Raw genomic sequence first — 22,945 nt, 5'->3', positions numbered from 1 at the left:
AACCTCACTCAAACTCCTGGCTCCCCAAAGTTTCTATATATAGGGCAGTGATGCATTTGTAAGAAAGTATTCGTCTCCTGATATCTCAGCTCTTTGCATCAGCACTTTGGGCTGTGTGGGACAGTATCCCCCCCCACGAAGATCTGCCATCCAAACTCTGCCGGGATTTCGCACTCCCTGGGATGTAGCAGTGAGCCTCGGGTCAGAGGGAAAACCGGGATTTTGTGAACTCCGTGAAATTTTCGATCGATCCAAAGCTGCCCCTTTTCCTGGTATTTTCTTTTTCGCTAACGAGGATCCTAGGTAAGCAGACTGCGACGGTGACACCCTAACTAATTTGCACGCGTCGACTAATCGCCCGCGGATACCGCAAAGATGTGCGACGGTGACTGATCTCCCCTATAAAAAATTAAAAAAAAGAAGTTGACTCCTGTCAACAAAAAAAACAAAAACAAAACAAACCAAACAAAGAAAAAGTGGACCCACGGGCTTGTGTTCCTAGGAAACTCTCACTCGTGTGTGGATCATTTGGGTTGTTTGTGTTTTTGTTGGGGGTGCGGTGCTGCGGTGGGGGTGTGGGGGTGGGGGGTTCTACATTTCAGTGAAATGTTATAGATCGAGGGTAGAGCGGTTTTCGCTTTTAGCTTTGCCCGGTTGTCGAGGACAGGCTGGCGCGGGGGAATCTGCTGACCGGCCAGCCTCAGCTGCCCTGCTGCAGATTTATATAGCCCTGTGGAAACGCGAGCTTCGGAACTGGCCCGCGAGCTTCGGAACTGGCCCACAATGCCAGAGCGGGGGGGGCGTCCTTCCCGCCAGCGGCGTTCCCCGCGCGACTTCCCTCGCAGGACGTTCTAGAATTCTCGCTCAAATTGTCCCCGGCTGCCTGTGGCACATGTGGCTGAGCATGTGTGCACGTATGTTTATGTATTTATATCTGTGGTGTGCATGCATGTCTGTGTATGTGTCAATGTCTGCAGGGTTATGGTGTCTGTGTATGTGTGTCTGTGGTGTGCAGGGTTAGAGTGTCTGTGTACGTGTGTCCATAATGTGCATGTATGTCTGTGTACATGTGTCTGTGGTGCGGATGTATGTCTGTGTATGTGCGTACATGGTGTGCATGTCTGTCTGTGTACGTGTGTCCATGATGTGTATGTATGTCTGTGTATGTGTGTCTGTAGTGTGTACATATGTCTGTGTACGTGTATCCGCGGTGAGTGCGTATGTTTGTGTATGTGTGTCTGTAGTGAGTGCGTATGTCTGTGTATGTGTGTCTGTAGTGAGTGCGTATGTCTGTGTGCGTGTGTCTGTAGTGAGTGCGTATGTCTGTGTACGTGTGTCTGTAGTGAGTGCGTATGTCAGTGTATGTGTGTCTGTAGTGAGTGCGTATGTCTGTGTACGCGTGTCCGCGGTGAGTGCGTATGTCTGTGTACGTATGTCTGTAGTGAGTGTGTATGTCTGTGTATGTGTGTCTGTAGTGAGTGTGTATGTCTGTGTATGTGTGTCTGTAGTGAGTGCGTATGTCTGTGTATGTGTGTCTGTAGTGAGTGCGTATGTCAGTGTATGTGTGTCTGTAGTGAGTGCGTATGTCTGTGTATGTGTGTATGTAGTGAGTGCGTATGTCTGTGTACGTGAGTCTGTAGTGAGTGCGTATGTCTGTGTATGTGTGTCTGTAGTGAGTGCGTATGTCTGTGTGCGTGTGTCTGTAGTGAGTGCGTGTGTCTGTGTACGTGTGTCTGTAGTGAGTGCGTATGTCAGTGTATGTGTGTCTGTAGTGAGTGCGTATGTCTGTGTACGTGTGTCCGCGGTGAGTGCGTATGTCTGTGTACGTATGTCTGTAGTGAGTGCGTATGTCTGTGTACGTATGTCTGTAGTGAGTGTGTATGTCTGTGTATGTGTGTCTGTAGTGAGTGCGTATGTCTGTGTATGTGTGTCTGTAGTGAGTGCGTATGTCAGTGTATGTGTGTCTGTAGTGAGTGCGTATGTCTGTGTATGTGTGTCTGTAGTGAGTGCGTATGTCTGTGTATGTGTGTCTGTAGTGAGTGCGTATGTCAGTGTATGTGTGTCTGTAGTGAGTGCGTATGTCAGTGTATGTGTGTCTGTAGTGAGTGCATATGTCTGTGTATGTGTGTCTGTAGTGAGTGCGTATGTCAGTGTATGTGTGTCTGTAGTGAGTGCGTATGTCAGTGTATGTGTGTCTGTAGTGAGTGCGTATGTCTGTGTATGTGTGTCTGTAGTGAGTGCGTATGTCTGTGTACGTGAGTCTGTAGTGAGTGCGTATGTCTGTGTATGTGTGTCTGTAGTGAGTGCGTATGTCTGTGTATGTGTGTCTGTAGTGAGTGCGTATGTCTGTGTACGTGAGTCTGTAGTGAGTGTGTATGTCTGTGTATGTGAGTCTGTAGTGAGTGCGTATGTCTGTGTACGTGTGTCTGTAGTGAGTGCGTATGTCTGTGTGCGTGTGTCTGTAGTGAGTGCGTATGTCTGTGTACGTGTGTCTGTAGTGAGTGCGTATGTCAGTGTATGTGTGTCTGTAGTGAGTGCGTTTGTCTGTGTACGTGTGTCTGTAGTGAGTGCGTATGTCTGTGTATGTGTGTCTGTAGTGAGTGCGTATGTCTGTGTATGTGTGTCTGTAGTGAGTGCGTATGTCTGTGTGTCTGTAGTGAGTGCGTATGTCTGTGTATGTGTGTCTGTAGTGAGTGCGTATGTCAGTGTATGTGTGTCTGTAGTGAGTGCGTATGTATGTGTGTCTGTAGTGAGTGCGTATGTCAGTGTATGTGTGTCTGTAGTGAGTGCGTATGTCGGTGTATGTGTGTTCGCGGTGCGCGTCTGCTGGGTTTGCTGTGGCAGCGCCCCGTGGCCAAGAAAGGTCTTACTTCAAAATGGCGCTTATAAATAGCCGGAGCAGATAGAATTACGGTGCAGTCGATGCGACGCAATGGCTGCGATGTCCTCGATAAAGGTGAAACAAAATTTTGGGCGCTATAGTTTTCCGTTCAAGGCTGCCACGCGCGCGCTCTCCGAAGCAGAAACTTCGGACAGCTGTGGCTCTCAACAGATGGGAAACACACAACATGGTGCCAGTCCAGATTTACTTGACCACCTGAACGAATCTGGGGGGGGGATTTAACGTCCAAACACTGCCATGTAATCTTTTATTAAGTAATGACACACATGCTGACCAAACCCGTGCTCTGAGCAAACAGGGAGATGACACACATTGGGGCCATCCTGGTACAAAAAATAAATAAATAAAAAACTACTTTGAGCTGCAGTACTTCAGCTGTCATGTAATCCTTGTTACCGGGATTATTTTGCGTCCGCGCCTATCGGATTGCATAAGTAAGGTGAGGCTTGTGAAAATATGAAGCTGTCAGTGCAGCCTTATATGGAAGCGGCCCCGTATGATTTAGAGGGTGGGGATATGGTGACAGAAATATCTGCGGAATTTACACAGTGTATGCGAAGTATTAAAAACAGACCACCGCCGCTACGTGCATGCATCAAAGGGCAGCCTTTATATTTGTCGAAACGAACGTCTTCATCCTGCGCTCTGTACTGTTCCATTTCGGCCAAATCAGTTTCACCTCACAGAGAGAGTTCCTGAAAGCCGAGAGTAATTCTCGCCTGACTCACATGTCGCTATGAGTAAGTAAAGTTATAATTGACATGAATTCCAGTCTCCCTCCCCATTGTCATGATACCGTGACCCCGAGTGGTCCTTAACCCCCCCCCCCCCAGGTGAATTGTGCTACACTTGCAAAAAAAAAGAAATGGCAGCATTCGGAAGCTATAAAGCTAGCGAGACCCACTTCTTTACAAGCGCGGCTGTGCTTCTCTACGCATGCATATTTAATACCTTAAGTGCGCTCGTCAGCCTAATACCAGAATAAAAGAGTCCGCAGATGATATGCCTCGCTCAGATATGTGATTGGCAAGGGAATCTCGGGTCGGGTCTGATTTACGCCCCCGAACTTGATGAGGGAGGGAATTCCTCGGCCCTCGCCGTGGCCTGAGGACGGGTCGGCGTCCAAGGTTTCAGTTGCCATTTTAAGTTGCATGTTGACAGTGGGGGGTGCAGTAACCCGATTCGGCCACCGGGGGTGCCCTGCACCGGCTTTTTCAGCAGATGTGGAAAAGGCAGGACGTGCCCCCAAAACACCTCCTCAGTCTGTCTGTCTGTGTGTGTGCTCTCTGCCCCCAACAGCCCACCGCCATGCCACTGTCCGGGACACCCGCCCCCAACAAGAGGAAAAAGTCATCCAGGATCATCACTGACCTGTCCCACCTCACGCAGGATGGTTAGAGACCCCCCTTCCCCCCTCCCCGTCCCCTCACACACACACATGCACACGCACATGCACACGCACATGCACACACACTCACATATGCACAAACACACACACACATGCACACACACCCACATACACACGCACATGCACACACACTCACACATTCACAAACACATGCACACACGTATACAGACACTCACACACATGAAATACCCATGCACACACTCAAGCACACATACACAAAGACATACACATGCACACAAACACACCCACACACGCACAGACACACACACACACACACACACACTCAAACGCACACAAACACACACATACCCAAACACACAGAATAGGGGAGTAGGGTATGCACACCTTATAACCCTATTTCCATTTTTGGACTTGAACTGTGAGAAAAAAAAAATCATACAGTTTAAGGTCTCAACCAATTAATCAACTCGCCACATCCATGCCAGTTTCTATTCTGAGCCAATCAGAACTGACGTTATTTAATTATGCATGGTCATGCGCACAGTACCCCTGGCAGGCATTCTGAAAGTTGAGCAAAACCTTTGCTCTGAAGGGAACCTTCAGAACAGACCATTTTAAAGCCATTTTCATTTGTTATTTTTGCAAGAGCTGGGTTTTATATGTGAAACTAATCACCCAAAAATTAGAAGTGTGAACTTTTTTGCCACTATTAATGCCCAGTTGATAAGAATATGATAATACATGGCAGGATAACTATGTTTGATTTCCCTAACATACAGTTGACTTAATGATAAGCACAATAAACAATAACCAATAAATTTTCTGATATGAGATACATAAAACACATTTTAGTTTTAGTTAGTGGGCATACATTCTAGAGGCAAGTCATCCTACTTAAGAGAACAACTAGACACCACTCTGCACTGTCTGAGCATTTGGAAAAACACTAGATGTAAGTGCTATTATACTACTATAAGTGGTAGTTACAGTTATGTCACAAGTGTTTAACTCTACAATGGGGTAAGACTAACAGCTAACTGAGACAATCCATCTTTTCACCAGATAAATGACGACGCTTGCTTTGTGTGAGTACTTTAGTCTTTTAATCTCACAGCAAAGCCTGGAAAATGTCATATAAAGGCCCTGTCTGCAGCAGTTTTGGCATAACTTACAAATTGCCCACTCCATGACATTGAATTTGGAGTTTAATGTGTAGATATGTGGAAAATAAACTGGACACTCTTGAAAAATAATTTAATGTGCTGGAAAAAAGATTTTCTATCATTGACTCATGAGGTGGCTTATTTAAAATACCTAAGGGTTTAATGGGTACATTGGGTACTTATTAAGCCCACTCTTGACACAAATATCGTTTTAAGTTTATTAAGCTGATGTTAAAAGTTTTAAAATCATAAAACTTTGAATGCAACATTAATCTGTTGTTTTCATTCAAGTTGGTCTGTAAAGAAAAGTTTGTCTCTGAACTTACCGTAGATTTGGGCAGTCTAATTAGTACACTTATTCCTCTCCACAAACACACGTAATGCATACTACATGCATAGAATGTGAGAAAGTAGAATATATTCCCCTTAACAAAAGTGTGAAAACACACACACATGCAAACACACACACACACACACACACACACACTAACACACTTCTAAAAATACAGAACATTCTACTTGTTGACATCTCATTCCATCAACCTCATTGGCCGGTGTTCACCTTGTACGTAAAAGATGTCCTGACTTATCAAACCCAACAGTATCGGTTCGTACATCTCTGACTCATCTAAGTCCAGGAGGTAGCCTGGGTTACATGCCCGCATTCCTAAATTGTAGTCTGTGGAAGTGGAGCCGATAATCTACGTTTCTGGGACACGCACAACAAGCCGTCAAATGCAATTCAATTCCCAGCATGCAGTTCCTGGGTGGCAGAGGCCACCGTTTTGCAATACAACTACGCCAGCTCAATACAGCTTCCGCACATGAAGTTGCTTCACATACCAGAGAACTGCAGCGTTTGAGCATTTGTCACATAATGGGTGACAGTGTAGCGCAATGGTAGCTGGGGGGGCCGGGCCTACAACTTCAAGGTTGCAGGTTTGATTCCAGGCGAGGCATTGCGGTTGTGGCCGTCGCAAAGGTACACGGTCACGGCACAGATTCGGTGCATATCGCCCCGTATAAATGGGTTGTATGCGAAGAAAAAGAATGCAAGCTATGTAAACAGCTCTGGATCGGAGTGCCTGTGTTAGGCTAGGCCTTGTATGTGTTGTATTAGGGCAGACATGCACATTTAGAGCTAACAGATTTGATATGTGCCAATGCAAAAAAAAGTAAGTCAGGTGTGTTGTTGTTGTCAAAATCCGTTTATTTCCTTCTTGTTTTGCGGCCATGTTCATGCCCCAGACCCATTCATCACCGAGACATTAAGTGCATTATAGATCATCAAGAGCAGCGACTAGTAATTCATAACTTTTTATTTCCAAAGAGCAACCTGTCAGCAAACGGATACGTCATTTTAGCGATCGACACTGACTCTAGGCCCTTCAACGATGTGCCTAGAAAAAAACAGAACGAGACAAAAAAAAAACATGGCTAACATTCAAAGTGTGAATTTTGTGACTCCGGTGCGAAGCCCTAGTGCCTCGACGTGACAGTCTTCCTCACACTTCTGAGGAAGAGTTGTTCTGCACTGGGACCCTCGGTCCACAGGAGGAAACAGGCGGATCGCACTGGCACAACATGGCGCCGCTCGCTGCTCCAAGCCTGCCCCGACTTCCCGCCCGAACTCGCCCCGGGTAACCAAGCGGAATATCGTAGGTGGGAAGAGTCGCGCTCTTGGGATCGAACGAATCCCCTTCGGCTGACGCTCTGGTGTCTGTATTTTTTATTTTTTTTAAACGGCCCCACCGTCAGACAGAATTAAATTGAAGGAGAAACACTTCATTCAAAGTGTTTTTTTTTTTGTGTGTGGTTGACCTGCTGCGCGGCGGCTAACGGGCAACCCGCTCGGTGTGAAAGGCGCGAGTCGCTGAAGATGGAATCCTGACCCGAGACGCTCTCGTCCTGATTAAAACCCAGCTGTTGCATGTGGGCGTGCACATCACAGAGCCTGTTGCTGCAGTGAAGCAAGCTGTGGTTTGATTAGGGGGCTGAGAACAGTTTTTATTTTGTCTACGGTGACTCCGGAAAACAAGTGCTTATTTGGACTTGAATTCAAGCTATCTCTACAGCTGCACTGAAAGTTAAAAAAAAAAAAAAAATGAAAGTAAAAATATGTAAGAAATTTTAAACATTATTAAGTCGTGCAGGGCGACAAATGATTGGCCGTATCATCACGCAGGGAGAGATCAGTTCAGTTTGTCAGGATGAACATGTTCCATTGCCTACCAGCGACTCCTGCTGGTCAACCCTGCAGTACTCTTATTCTACTTTGAAGGGTTTTTGTTTTTTTGGACTGTGTGAGAAAAAATAATCTGTGCCATGATGTCACATGTTTCAGAGGATTAGCACATGCTTGTGCTGAGGTCACTGCAATGAGCACTGCTGGCGAATATGATTGGGCATTTCAAATTGGGAGCAAAGGGGGATTAAAAGGAAAAAAGGCTTTCATGCCAAAATTCTCATGCAAGAATAATAACAGAACATGAAAGCCATTTCTGTGTTGAAAGCCATTTCTGATGTGTGGATAAGTCGTGGAAGTTTTGGCCAGTGTTTGGCAGAATTTCAGATGTGGGCCTTTGGTCGTAAGTAGTTTCACTGCGTTATGAATGGGATTACTGTTCCTTTAAGGGAAGTATGAACACTTGAAAAGGGGAAACTGTACGATGATGTCATTCGGGCCAAGTTGAACCCATCCCTGCCTAACAAACCCATGAGGAAGTGCTATGCAAATCAGCTCGCGTCTAATCTCCGTGACAGCTGTTGCCACATACAGTAGCAGGGAAAGGGCAGATCATTCACGTTGTACTTGGTAAGATCGGAGGACGAAAAAGTCGCCCCACCTCCAGGAAAGTGGGGAAAAGGTGTGGCGTGAAATATAAATTCCGAAACGGACTCGGGCCATGTCCGAAACAACTCACTTGCCTACTACTAAGTATACTGAGCTGTGTTCAAACTTGCACACATTGTTGCATACTCAACAGTAGGCAAGTAAGCTGTTTCGGACCTGGCCGCAGAAGCATACATTGTTGGATACTCAATAGTAGGCAAGTAAGCTGCTTCGGACCTGGCCGCAGAAGGATACATTGTTGCATACTCAACAGTAGGCAAGTAAGCTGTTTCGGACCTGGCTGCAGAAGTGCTGAAACGTGTGTGAGGGAAGTGTCGCTGCATAGAGACCTGCTGTGGGCCCTCCATTGTTAGTCTGAACTGCATTGGCTCAGACGGAAATGAAGCGGACATGAAAATCCTCCTACTCTCGCGTCCCGGAGATATCGTTCACTTACGCATGCGGCTCCGCGTGGCTGAAGCCGAGTTGGCTTCTGCACGGGGGCTCGATGATTTGTGGGATTTTCCTACGCGATGGGACCCAACGGACCCAGCCAACTTTCTTCAGTCTACAAAGTGGGTGGGATGCACTTTTAGTCGCACTGAGACCAGACAGTGCTGTCTCGTAAAATGGATCAGATGATTTTATGGTTAAAGATAATAAACCTCAAATATACAACCTAATTGTCCCTGACCACCATAAATTATGGCATAAATTAAGAGCGTATCAGCTTGCAAGGTGCACACAGTTCAGTGAGATCAGCTGCAGATCACCAAAATGTATTGTGCCTGGATAGACCAAAAAATAATGCTTGCCTTTATTTTTGAGTAAGAATGAATATGCAGTGGGTGGGCAAACTCTTAGTTTCTTTACTATTTTAATTTTGTGCTCATTGCTTGAGCAAGTGCAGGAAATCTTCACTTAAAAAGCACTTTGCCCTACTGTTGCTTTTCTCCGTCCCAGAGTATTCCCCTGAGCAAGAGGCGTCTGCACTGCACCTGGGGAAGAAGATCGGCATCCCCAAGGACATCATGCTGGAGGAGCTGTCCCTGCTCAAGAACAAGGGCTCCCTGATGTTCAAGATGAGGCAGAAGCGGGTGGAGAGGTTCATCTACGAGAACAACCCCGACGTCTTCATCGGAGATTCCATGGTGAGGGGGCTTCGGGGGCATGGGCAGCGGGCGGGAAAGTGTTGGGAGACGTTGGGAGGTGCTGGGAGGTGTCAGGAGGCGTTGGGAGGTGTTGGGAGGTGCTGGGAGGTGTCAGGAGGCATTGGGAGGTGTTGGGAGGTGTCGGGAGCTGTTGGGAGGCTTTGGGAGGTGTTGGGAGGTGTTAGGAGGTGCTGGGAAGCATTGGGAAGTGAAGGAGAAACCACTGAGTAAGACTTACAGTAACAGGCCCACCTTTCCAACCCAGTGAGCGGCTTAAAAATCAAGCAGAAAATCCCGACGCCCTGATTTTATTTTTTTTCCAACTAGATTTCAGTCCAACCCTGGCTTTGATGTGCATGCTCAGAGCGGCGGCTGTGGGTGAACTTTGAAGTGCGCGTGATCTGACAAAGTGGGACTTCAGAATCAATAACCTTCACTCTAATGGAAAGTGATGTGCTTTCTGATCATCACGCTGATAGGATTTGCACCCCCCCCCCCCCCCCCCCCCACCTCCACCCTTCGTCCCTCACCCCCACTCTACCCTCCGCTCGGATTTTGAAAATAACAAGTTGCCTGTTGAGCAATAAGTGGGACATTTTTACCTGGGGTATTTCGCTTGAGAATAATCACCCTTTCTCTGTCATTCTGTACCACGGCTACACACAAAAAGGAGCTATTCTGACTTCCGAAAGTGATGCAGACAGAGGGGGGTCATCTTCCCGAGCGCAGAGCGCTATGAAATGAGAGCAGCTTTTTTTATCATGGTCTTTTCTTTTTTCTCCTCCCCAGGATGACTATCAGAAGCTAGTGCCCAGCCTGGGGGGCAAGATGGACGTGGGGGGTCATCTAGTCAGCGGGCACATGGTGGGCTACGCTGGAAGCGGGAGTAGAGCACCCGCCCCCCCTCCCAAACCCGGAAGCATGCATAAAGGGGGCGGAGTCGGGGTCGGGGTCGGGGTCGGAGGGGGGCACGCCACGGGGCACGGCGGCGTCGCCGGGGGCAAAGGTCAGGGTCAACAGCACGGCGCCGGCACCCAGGAAGGCGGCGGACTGCACGGTGAGTTCCCCATCGCGCGACCCGTGACTACTTCCTCCTTCCTCCTCAGAGCCGCCGCCCCCAACCGCCTCGTGCTGACGTTTGCGGGTGTAGATACCACCCTCAAATTCACCGCTCGGTTCCTGTGGAGTGCTCAGTGAGGGCCAGCTATCTGTGTCAGGACAGTGAAAGTCTGTTTGGGGTAGGGGTGGGGGTGGGTTGGTTTGGGGAGGGGTCTGCTAAAGCAGAGAGTTTGAGTGTAGACAGCCCGTGGTCTGGAAACAAATCCTGCCAGCACCAGTGCCGACAGTGGCCTGCAACCCGTCAGCTCAGAGTGGTGCATAATTAAGCATGATGTCACCCAGGAGCCAATGAGGTGCCTGCAATCTGGTGTGCCACCTGAGCAGGTAGCGCAGATCTGTGGTGCAAGGCTCAGCTGGTGGACCACAGACAGAAGACAAGTGGCGGCTAGGCTAACACACAAGTGGTGGCTAGGCTAACACACATGTGGCGGCTAGGCAAACACACAAGTGGCGGCTAGGCTAACACACATGTGGTGGCTAGGCTAACACACAAGTGGTGGCTAGGCTAACACACATGTGGTGGCTAGGCTAACACACAAGTGGTGGCTAGGCTAACACACATATGGCAGCTAGACTAACACACATGTTGCAGCCAGGCTAAAACAAATGCGGCGGCTAGGCTACACACATGTGGCAGTTAGGCTAACACACAAGTGGCGGCTAGGCTAACACACATGTGCCGGCTAGGCTACACACACACACACACTTTACAGGGGCCTCTCATTCCTGTCCGTGGTCTAAACTGGAGGAGGGCGTCGCAGCGACGGGACGGGCCCCCCGAATGAAAGCGAGCTGCTGAAATTCCCGTCGTGTCGGCAGGCGCGGGGACAGGCGGCGCGGCGGGCGGCCACGGAGCCGGCGGCGCCCCGGGCACGAAGAGCGAGTTCATAAAGACGTACGTATCGCCGTGGGAACGGGCCATGAAGGGCAAGGCGGAGCTGGTGGCCACCCTGAAGCCTCACATGCCGGGCCCAGAGACTCCGCACGAGCTGCAGAAGTACAAGAGCTTCAACAGGTACGCCACCCTCCTCATCCTCATCCCCCTCTCCCCCCCCTTCAGCAGGCATCACCAGCGCCTTTTAACACGGCTCACGTCGATTCAATTCAATTTTTTTTTAAAATAGCGCTTTTTACAGAGAACTGTCACAAAGACGCTTTACAGAGTAGCAGCAAGGCAAGAAACAGGGCAAAAACAGCAAACACCAAACCTGAACCCACAAATAGCAAGTGCATAAGGTAAAAACTCCCAAGGGAGGGGGGGGGGGCTCAAATAGTGGCGAGAAAAAACTCTCCAATGGAAAGAATAACACTGATACAAGATAATCTGGTACACTATAACTTAACGCTTATCACATCCTCAGTTTCTACTTTCTGGATGTTTCTAAAGGTATAAAGTTGCAATGGGTAAATGGGCTCCAGAGCTAGACTCTATATGATATATCAAGCAGTGAACATTTTCACTCCTAGGAAATCTAAATTGAATATTTCTCCTATACTGAATATGTATACAAGGGATACCTAATGTTCAAAGGTTAGTGGGCCAAACCAAATCTCAGTGTTGACCAAAATAATATAGTGCAAAATATAAAATATAAAAATTCCCAGATGGAAAAGTAAATATCTACAGTAATTTAGCAACAGTATGTAAGGTTTGATTCTTATACTCAGCACATCATTAGAGGATGGCATTGCTCAGCCAATTATGTTTATGTGAACACAGGTTCAGACAATACTGTATTGGGGGCACACTATTTTTGGGTTACATAAATTTATTTAAATGAAAGGCTTTTCACTTTTTTTCTATAAAATCCTGCTTTGAAGCAGACTAATGGGGCTTATTTAACCTTTGACCCAATCTTTTCCCCCCATGCACATCACTTATACAGTATGCTGATTTATTAATCACTGGCCTTTTCAGTCTTGGCAGGCCAAGTCTGGCCCCAGGGCCATAGTCTTAGCACCTTTGTCTATACAGCGGCAGCATTTGTCTGTTTGACACATCTATAGCCCTGGAGCGCTGATCTTCGTTCTGGATCCTGGCAAGCCGAAGGATCTGCTGTTTTTGTTTGTTTGTTGTTACTCTGCAGTTAAATGATCAAATGAAGCCGACACGGTCACACAGTTAACCCACCCCCACGTGGTTACTGGGGCTTGAATTGGTTGCTGATATTAGGCGAAAACCATCCTGTAGGTTTTCACTTCAACCCTAACTTGGCAAACCCGATTCTACCAATCAGCAGCTCAATGAGATCTCTAGCTGTCGAATGAGGTGTGGCTTTCTTCGGGTTGGAGTGAAAACCTACAGGATGGTAGATGTCCAGGAACAGGACTGGGCACCCCTGCCCAAGAGTGTGTGTGCGTGTTGGTACATTCCTGAGTGGTGGCACCCCTGCCCTAGAGTGTGCATGTGTGTTGGTACATTCCTGAGTGGTGGAACCCCTGTCCTAGAGTGTGTGCGTGTTGGTACATTCCTGAGTGGTGGCACCCCTGCCCTAGAGTGTGGATGTGTGTTGGTACATTCCTGCCTGGTGCGATCCCCCCTCCCCTCTGTGCTCAGGTCCGCGATGCCCTATGGGGGCTTCGAGAAGGCCTCTCAGCTCATGACCTTCCAGCTGCCGGAGATGGCCAAGAAGGTGGTCCTGGAGCCCACCATAGTGTATCCGCACGACATTAACTCGCGGCCCTCCTTCAACCGCACCCCCATTGGCTGGATCGGCAGTGGGGAGACCAGCCACATCCACGTAGAGATGGAGAACGTGCCCTTCGACGCAGAGACGGAAGAGCTGTGAAGATGCAGGCTCTCCAGCACACACATGCACACAAATGCACACATGCACGCGCTCCTACACACAGGCACACGCCCTGTCACACACAGGCACACATGCACGCGCTCCTACACACAGGCACACGCCCTGTCACACACAGGCACACATGCACGCGCTCCTACACACAGGCACACGCCCTGTCACACACAGGCACACACACGCACGTGCCCTGTCACACACACACAAATGGACACACTCACACAAACATGCACACAAGTGGGCGCATGCTCTCTCACACACACAGGCGCACACACGTGCGCACGCTCGCTCACACACATGCTCAAGCAAACATGCACGCGCTTGTACACACACGCACGCGCCCTGTCACACACAGGCACGCTCACGTGCGCACGCTCTCTCACACACAGGCGCACACACAGATGAACGCACGCACGTGTGCACAGACTCTCACATTTATGCAGGCACAGGGGCCTCTTTGCACACCCTCACTCACACTCACACACAAAACTCACAGGAAGTCCCTGCAGTACTGCTATCCCGGTGATCTCAGACTTTGGTTTCAAATGGTGAATTGTGCTCTCAGAGAATGAATGGGGTGAACCCCACAGCGTGCAGCTTCTCATAGATCTCCGTAGGCTTCCTTTGAGCACCTTCGACAAGGTGAGTGAAGAGGAAGGAGTGTTTGGGAATGGAAAGACATTAGTGCAAGTCCAAATAAACCAAATGCATTTTTTTTAGCAATCCTGTGAGGAAAGACTATTAAGCTAAAGACACACAAACACACACGCACGCACACACACACACGCACGCACACACAATTAAATCGTGTTCCCAGGAGTGATCTTAATCTACAGTAGACCTCTGAGCATCATTACAAGAGAAATCTTCCTTTCTTTTATGCATGTCTAACTCTATTTACGTTTGTGTCGATGTCCTTTGTGCGAGACACTTCCCACATGTGATGTGATGCAGTGCAGTCTCCCTCTTTAGAGAAACTGTGCACATGAATTCTACTGATAGCAATAAGAGAGAGAGAGAGAGAATGTTCTAGAAATTTAAAACTACACAAAGAATAGGTCTGTTCGATTTGCATCCTCTTTCCCTTTTCTTTGTGTGTTGCACTTTAGAGGCGGACAAAAAGTTCCATTTAATTTATATTTTTTAGCATTGCTTATGCACAGCCTGGTCTTGTCAACGGTCGTTTGGTGTGCTCAGACTTACCCATAATGCCCTGGTCCAGGGCTTTCCAGACATCCATCTGAGTCTCAGCCTCACCAGTATGAACATACGGCAAGCTGCTTCATCAACTACAACTACAGCTACAATGCGCACCCTGTACTCGGGGGGTGTCAACATGACACACACCTGCTTCTTCCGTTCTAATTCCTTCCACAATGCAATAAACCTTTTCAAGTGAATTGAAGCCTGTGGTCTGTTTTCTGTTTTTTTTTTTTTTTTTTTTTGCTTTCCATCTGTTTGCTTACACAGACCCATCTGCTCTTGATCGACCTGAGCAAGAGAAAGACTGCACAGTCAAACAGCAGTGAAAGCGGTTTAAATGGAAATGCCACTGCCATAAATGATACACACACACACATACATACACACACATACAGTGTGCACACAGAGACACACATACACACACACACACATAAATAGTGTCTCTTTTTAAGTGGACATCTACTAAGTGTGAATTAAGCTGGAAGAGTGTTACACAAAGTGCCACTGGGGTGTAAAAGGAAAAGCAAAGTGCAGGGCTTGCCGAAAGCACTTCGCAATTGAGCACGGACTTCGCCGCTCTCTGACACAGAACGATAGGCTACTCACGCGCAAATTACAATGTGACCCAGCCTACCTCGAACTCAGACAGGCTACTGTAGCCACCGTCTCGCGTCCTGCTGATGACTGTTACTGCAATTAACAGCACATAACAGCGCAGAAACACTGTGGTGGCCCTTGTTGCAGAACACGGGGATGGATTTGTTTCTGCCGTAGCCGTGCGGCTGCAGTGTAATCGCCGTGGCGAGCGAGGGCGGGCGGGTTTGCACGCTGTCCGGCGGCGAGGCTGGCTGCACTTTCCTTTAGCCCGCGCGCGCGTTACCGCAACCTCCCTCCAGAAATCTCTGCCGCCTGACGGGGGAATCGCGCGGAGTGCTGTTACCGCTGCTGCAGGGAGAGCGAAGTGGAACTCCATCAATCATCTGTGGGGGCATTCCTCCCGGCGCGCGTGTGTGTGGGCACTCTCGTGCAAGCCAGGCAGCGGCGTGCTCCACGGGGACCGCAGAGATTCAGCTCTGCGTAATTCTCAGGTGAGCCGCAGAGAGACGTTTGGGAACCTTTGTTGAGTCCAGGCGAACACCTTTACTGGATACGTTTTAATAGATAAAGGGGACGGTTCTGGAAATGGTGGTTTTGTGGCGTTCAGAGCAAGGTCCTTTTTCTCTGTGTGTTTCAAAAGCACCGGGAAGCTCCTGGCTCCAGTGCCCAGTGACCTACGATGCTTGTGTAAGGTGAGTTCAAATGGCATGCTGCTGTACTTATTTCAAATGGTAGATCTCCACCTGAGAAGAGTCTGGCTACATGCACTTAGCACTTTAGAACTGAGCAATTAAGGAAATGCCATCTACATTAATTATTTTCATGGGTGCGATGTTCCTAATGCTTCCTTGCCAATGCCTAATGGTGTACCTTATTTGTGGGATGTCATGTTGGTGAAGTTTGAGCAGCCAGCTGGCCATATAGACTTGCATGCACCCCCTGTCCCGCACCAGGGCCTTCCATGGGGGCTGCACTGATTCCTAATTGGTCAACCTTCAGTCCCTTAGCTTTGGATGGGAACGTGCTTTTACTCTTTATACAACTGAAACTGAATGCAGTGCCGACTCAGCAGAATGAGGGCTGTCCTCTCACAAAGCCGTACACCACAGCATTGAAGCACACCAGCCAGTTAATGCTTTAAAATTACAAAATCAAGCAGTGATTTCTTTGTTCAACATTGATAGTGCAGTAGTAGTAGTAATAAATACTACTACTACTACTACTACTACTACTATTACTACTACTACTACTACTAATAATAATATGGAGAAGATGAAGATGAATTGCTTTGTACATCATGAATAGATGGGACGCTAAAGAAAAATAGCAACAGCAAGAAGGAAAACTGGAAATTAAAAACAAAGAAAGAAAATGAAATAAGCAGGCATGCACATTCGAGCCAGCAATGAAGATGGAAGTTGGTAGGATCTGAGATGGGGCTGAATTGTTAACTCATCTAAAACACTTGGAGGATGGTGCTCTCGTGCCCGCATGCTGCAAGCGCAATACATTAGCGCTGCACAGGCCAATGAGCTGTGATATCGCGAGACTTGGTTGCCTTGGCTGCAGCACGGAGTGACGCTGGTGGAGGGGGTTTAACGGCTGAGATTCTACACGAGTACCTTCGGATGGGGGGACAAGGTTGCAGCGGGGCTTGAAATAAGGTGAGTAGCTTGTCCAAGGTCCGTTAACTTGATTTTGCTCATAACAGAGAAAGTCGTAGAACAGCTGGAAAAAACTAAATGTGGAAAAAAGTCTAACTTTTTAAATTGCTGAAACATTTAGCTACTTTACAATGTAACGTTATTTGCGCGCAAGTGGATAAGTGCGTTTGACTAATTGAACATGACACAAACTGTAGGGATGCTCTCTCATGCATTTCAGTACGGATGTATGGATGCATCGCATTATGTTTCGGTCTATTGCCAGCGATTGCCTTTTTCGATTTAGACTAGCAAGCATTTTATTAACGCAGTATCGCATGCAGTAACGTTAGTACGCCAGCCCAGGACTAGACTACGGCGGATAAGTCTTACTAAACTAACTAGATAGCTTCATCGATATAGCGAGCATGCTTGAATCGAAGCTTGGGCTTCAACATTAGGACTTAACGTTAGAAATGAATGGAACGAGAGAGCACAGTGTGTAGTTGGCTAGCTTATTAGCTGTGTGAATTTAATAAATTAACGTTAAATGGAGCTGTTCGTAAAATCCGAACTACTACCATGACATTTACCACTGGAATTCGTCATTCAGCAATTTAGCTAATTATGGATTTTTTTTTCCGTTTCGACGAGTTTCTGACTGCTCTGTTTCAGGCTTATCACTACCTACGTATTTAACTTCGCTAGCCATTGTATCCAGCTAACGATAGGTCATCTCCCACCAAACGCATATTTGTGAGTAGCTTGCTAAGTAACTCGCTTGCATGCTTACTTTACTAAGGTGCAAGCATGGTAGCTCGTTATATTGGAAACTAGCGTTCGCTGCGACACAGTGCATCCCCATGCAAGTTAGCTAGCTTGCTAGCTACAAGTAGCGCGTTGCGTGTTTTGAGGTGACATAGGTTGGCTAACAGGCGAATTCCTCTACTACACAGGAGTAACTTACCGTTACTAATTTACCTAGTAACGTTATATTTGTATTTATCCTGCAAGATAATTGTAGTCGTGTTGGAATGGCAAAGAAGCATTACGTTAAATAAGTCATTTTTATAATATGACGTAGCTAGCTAACCCAGGAGTTGAAGGTTGCCAATTCAAATAAATCAATATCGCTAGAAATAAATTTAAAGCGGAAAGAAAATTAAATGTGAAATGACCTGGCATTTTGGTAATTACTGGACTGTGCGCCGAAACGGCTAAAATAGCTTGACCTGTCCATCATGACAACATTGGAGAAGCACTGAAGGAATCTTGGTGATAAACAGACCTTGAAACAGGCTACGGTGTTTCTTTAAGCAACAGGGGCCAGTCTGCTTGTAACCTTGGACATGGCGATGCTGAACGCGTTTTGTTATGGCTCTAGAAAAAGTAGGATAGTTGAACCGAAGGAGTTCATTGCAGTATATTTAGGCAGACAGCCAGTCTGAGCGAATTAAACACTCCAGATGCAATTGTGTCTCGCTCAGCAGTCAGTTAGTAATCGAAATCACTGAAGAGGTTCTTGTACATCAAGAGCAAAAAAAAAAAAAAAAAACCAGGGCCACAACTACATGGAGTGTTTAAGAGTACTACTTCCAGCGTTCCGGAATTAACAGCAACGGAACTTTCATCAACTTGTTTTGCTGGTACTCAGGGGATGTCTCCGTGAACGAACTCCATAATAGTACAAAGATAAATAGGCAAGCTGGTAGTACATTTGAACAATGTGACAGTACAAGTTTTCTGTGGACAGAGGTAAGCTGTCCCAGCTCACATGATCACAAGCTGTTATTGGAATATGTGAGCCGGTGTGGCTGGTAACCTTCGGTTGGGTTTTTATCATTCGGTACACGCTGTAATTTCTTACGCAATAGAATTGCAAATCTATCGTAAGCCCCTCCCTCCCCCCCCCCATATGAGCGTTATTGCTGTGAAAAACATGGAGACTTCAGCAGTCTCATTTTCCTAGCAAACTTTAAGTTTGAAAGCTGTCAGTGTAAATAGTATGGGGGGGGGGGGGGCAGCCTCTAAATCCCCCCTTCTCCCCTTGTTGGTGAGCTACACATTTCCATCACGGCAGACAGGGATGGGAGAGGTAGAGGTAGAGAGAGAGAGAGAGAGAGAGAGAGAGAGAGAGAGAGAGACTCTCCCTGCCCCACTGCGTCTGAAACGTATACTTCACTTTGATGCGTTTCCCCCGATTCCTCGGCATAACGAGCTCTAATCGCTGGGACATGCCTGTCCTCTCCGCTCCGCTCCTGCCTGTGACGGGACACAGCGCAGTGCACAAACACGCAGACAATAAGCGCAGGTCCCGTGAGATATGTGGCCTGAAGTTGGGGGTGGGAGGGAGGGAGGGGGGTGGTGGTCCTATTAAAATAGAGCCTGCTTTGATATCGCTGACCAAGCCCCACCCACCCCGCTCCAAAACCTCTTTCTCTCCTTTCACCCTCGTCGCCCTGTTCTCTTTCTCCATCGCCGCTGAGGCTGTGAGAAGTAAATGGGCGTCCTGGCATGCATGCCAAATTAGGGGAGGAATTGTTATGTAAAAATTAGAGATGAATAAATTAACATATTGATGGTCATTTCTGACGCCGCTGTGGGCTCGCGTTCCCATGCAGCTTCTCAGGACAGAAACGGGGACGTGGCAGAGTGTGTGTGTGTGTGCGCGCGCGTGTGTGTATGCGGGGGGGGTGGGGGGGTGCGTGTGTGCATGTGTGTGCGTGCGTGCGTGTGTGTATGCGGGGGGGGGGTGCGTGTGTGTGTGTGCATGCGTGTGTGTATGCGGGGGGGGTGGGGGGGTGCGTGTGTGCATGTGTGTGCGTGCGTGCGTGTGTGTATGCGGGGGGGGGGGTGCGTGTGTGTGTGTGCATGCGGGGGGGGGGTGCGTGTGTGGGTGTGCATGCGTGTGTGTATGCGGGGGGGGTGGGGGGGTGCGTGTGTGCATGTGTGTGCGTGCGTGCGTGTGTGTATGCAGGGGGGGGTGCGTGTGTGCGTGCGTGTGAGTGTCTGCATGCGTGCGTGTGCAGGGGGGAACGCGTCTGCTCTCCTGGATGCCGCAGGTGGAGGGGGGGGTGGCAGACAGTGGGACGGGACGGATGGGGAAACCTTTTTTTCGGCAGTACCTCCCTTTATTGAGGTTTGGCTTCAGGGGGCACTTAAAAACCCGGCAGAGGCGGGGGGGTGGGGGGTGGATTTATTTCAGGAATCCTTTTAAATGTCACGCAGCAAAGATGAGTGGCCACGGAGAGAGGATTCCTCTTAATCCAGCCAAATAACTCTGCGGGTCTGCTGTGGGGCGTGCTGCCCCGATCGCACCGGGGACCTCGTGCGTTCTCGCTGCTGCGCATGGGGGAGCACGTCTGCGCGAGCTGCGCACGTCGCGGTGGACAAGCGCAGTTAAGCTGCGTCTCACACACGCGTGGGAGCCTGGGGCGCATTGTTTAAGCACCCTGTTCATCTCCCGAGCTGTGCGGCATGTTGTGGGAAATGCCATAGCTGCTATACATTCATAACCATACAAGACAAAGTCGGTGTTTTCACGAGCAAGGAGCTGAGCTGGTCTGTATTGCTCCATACGCTGGGTGTCAAAGCATTACTCACCTCACACAGAAGTGAGCGATTGCAAGGAGCAGAGCAATTTTTTTGGTTCCAATTTTAAGTCTACAGTTTAGTTTAGGTCTTTAGCGAGATTAGTGTTGGCAAAAAATACATCGCAGAGCCATAGAGTAACAGGAAGGGAACCATGGGAACCATCGAAGGTTCTGACCTGTCGTACAGACCGCAAGGGGCGTGGCCTCACGCGAACGTCTCACGTGGAGGCTTTGCGGCCGTCAGCGAAGAGTGAGGCGCCTCCCGTGTCCCGTATCACGTTTTGTGTCATCGTGAAGTTTTTGAGATGACTAATGCTTTCTGAATGCCAGGACACGCCCCCCCCCCCCCCCCCTTAATTACAGCTGCTCTGGCCTGAGATCTCTACAGCCTGCTGTTCTCTCATTTGCCGACACCAGGAGAGGAGCCGTCCAATTAGTGGCAGGCACAGCCTGGATGCTTGATGTAGAAAGAGCTTCGAGACGACATTTACCAGTGTGACTTTGCACAGACGGTAAAAGGACTAATTGAGAGGGAAGGGGCCAATCACTCCTTTTTTTTCGTGTATAAACGTTAGGCATGACCTAGGCCACCTTACGGGCGGGGAATGGACGGAGTGTAGCACAGTGGGTAAGGAACTGGGCTTGTAACCGAAAGGTTGCAGGTTCGATTCCCGGGTAAGGACACTGCCGTTGTACCCTTGAGCAAGGTACTTAACCTGCATTGCTTCAGTACATATCCAGCTGTATAAATGGATACAATGTAAAATGCTATGTGAAAGTTGTGTAAGTCGCTCTGGATAAGAGCGTCTGCTAAATGCCTGTAATGTAATGTAATGTAATGTAATGGAATGCTGTTGCTACAGCGCTTGGAAACGGCTGTATAAACCCGCAAAAAGAGCGGCGTTTAAAAAGTGAAGCGTTCCCTTGAGCTTTATTTAACCGGGACTGAAAGCCGAACGGGCTGATGAGGGCTCGACGGCAAAACACTCCGCCCCCGCGTCCGAGCCCCAGCGCTTTCACGGAGCCGCCGCCGGGGCGCTCGAAAAGCGCGTGGGAGAGTGAACTCCCGAGTCTTTCGCTGTTCGGCGCGACTAAATGAAGCCGCGCGTAACCAGCCCACTTACAGGAACGCATCGGGCCGCACGCTCGTCGGGTAAATTAACGGAAGGACGGAGGAAGGTAAAGAGAAGGCCCGTCAAAAATATGTCCCCCCCTGACTGACCCCCCCCCCCCCCCCCCCCCTCCATGACCTGCTGTGAGAACCGGTTCCCAAATGATGTCATCTCCTGTGTCTGAGTCAGATTTTTCTCCGTAGCCCTAGAGGAACACCCAGCTATACTGGGAAGGGGGCGTGGTTTGAGGCCTGCTGTGGATGTCAGGTGGAAGGCGGGGCGGGGCCCCCGCATGCCGGTAGGGGGTCGAGCCGACGCCCAAGGCCCCGCAGAAGGTCCACGGGCACCTGGGGGGGGTCGGCCCTGGGTCCCCGGTCCCCTCGCAGGGCGGGGGGAGCAGGAGCAGAGGCAGCCGCAGATTAAAGCTCTCCAGGGTGCGTGACTCGGTGGCCTGTGTGCCCCCGTCAGAGCCCGGCCCGGAGGCCGCACCAGCCCCCCCGGCTTTCCACACCACACCCCCCCCACCGGTACCCCTGCGCGGCCAAAACCGCGATTAGCGGCAGGGGGCCAGTGTTCAATGCGATATTTCGCCCCTGCTGTTTCTCTTCCTGATAAAAACCCCGGTGGAAAACAATAACGTGACCTTTCTGGCTGTGGGGGGGGGGGGGGCAGCTAGTCGCAGCTCTGCGGCACGATGGCGTCTCCCCTCATCCGCGGCCTGGAGGTGCAGGCCTCTCCAGTCAGCCTCGTCTCCTCTCCTACGTGCTTTGTCTTTGCCCACTGGAGTGAGGAGGGGGTGCTGGCGGTGGGGGTTTGGGGGGGTGCGTGAGGGCAGTTGGGAGGGGGAGGGGGAGGGGGTGGAAGGGGGTACTGTGGGGTCTGATTGTGAACTGTGCCGGACGAGCACAGTCCGGAGTCAGAAATGGCACTCCTCTATTGGCTCAGAGGGCTTGTCAGAGATTGGGGGGTAAAATGTACCTCTCTAACTCAAACCCCCCCCCCCCGTTTCTCGGTTCTGCCCACCTGGATTCCAAACACCTTTGGCGGCAATCAAACCGCTCGGCCCTCACCACGCCGCGTCCGCGTCGGGCGCGAACACACGAAGGGGATGCGAACACACGAAGGGGATGCGAACACACGAAGGGGATGCGAACACATGAAACTGCCTTTAGAAAGAAAGAACCAGGAGTTTAAGGGGTGGGCGTGCATGCGCGCTCGGGAACGCTCGTCTGTCCGTCAGAGCTAGCCCCCCCCCCCCCTCACGGTCACCTGGTAACGGACTGACTGCGCGGCTCCCGGTCTCCGCCGTCTAGACGGACTGTTATGTAACCGTCTATTCTCACCCGCCACCCTTTATGATCTGCGATCGCGACCGCGCTCACGCTATCTCTGAGTGGGGGGGGAGGAGGGGGGGAGACACAAAGCCTCTTACTCTCCGCACAGGTATTATTCAGGA

At 49.4% G+C, this 22,945-nt stretch overlaps 1 protein-coding gene and 1 long non-coding RNA gene across 2 annotated transcripts in view; both read left to right on the top strand.

Moving 5' to 3' along the window:
- Nucleotides 1-66: 66 nt before the first annotated feature.
- Nucleotides 67-13,415, top strand: myoz1a (myozenin 1a). Its single transcript, XM_035399792.1, has 6 exons — nt 67-303; nt 4,202-4,295; nt 9,231-9,418; nt 10,208-10,475; nt 11,357-11,552; nt 13,095-13,415. The coding sequence occupies exons 2-6, from the start codon at nt 4,211-4,213 to the stop codon at nt 13,324-13,326; spliced, it is 969 nt and encodes a 322-aa protein (XP_035255683.1). The 5' UTR covers nt 67-303; nt 4,202-4,210; the 3' UTR covers nt 13,327-13,415.
- A 2,640-nt stretch (nt 13,416-16,055) lies between these two features.
- The window catches only part of LOC118217756, a 32,685-nt gene continuing 25,795 nt past the window's right edge, over nt 16,056-22,945 (top strand). Inside the window, exon 1 of the long non-coding RNA XR_004763286.1 lies at nt 16,056-16,805. This is a non-coding gene — a long non-coding RNA (uncharacterized LOC118217756). The remainder of the gene's footprint in view (nt 16,806-22,945) is intronic.

Source organism: Anguilla anguilla, chromosome 18, assembly GCF_013347855.1.
Source record: "Anguilla anguilla isolate fAngAng1 chromosome 18, fAngAng1.pri, whole genome shotgun sequence".
Lineage (NCBI taxonomy): Eukaryota > Metazoa > Chordata > Actinopteri > Anguilliformes > Anguillidae > Anguilla > Anguilla anguilla.
This window is presented reverse-complemented; position numbering and strand designations above follow the sequence as displayed.

Bases quoted from the DNA above. Each gene is read 5' to 3' on its own strand.
- myoz1a (XM_035399792.1), top strand. From the start codon at position 4,211: ATGCCACTGTCCGGGACACCCGCCCCCAACAAGAGGAAAAAGTCATCC. The intron at 4,296-9,230 runs GTTAGAGACCCC...TCTCCGTCCCAG, and splicing joins GTCCCACCTCACGCAGGATG to AGTATTCCCCTGAGCAAGAG. The intron at 11,553-13,094 runs GTACGCCACCCT...CTCTGTGCTCAG, and splicing joins AAGTACAAGAGCTTCAACAG to GTCCGCGATGCCCTATGGGG.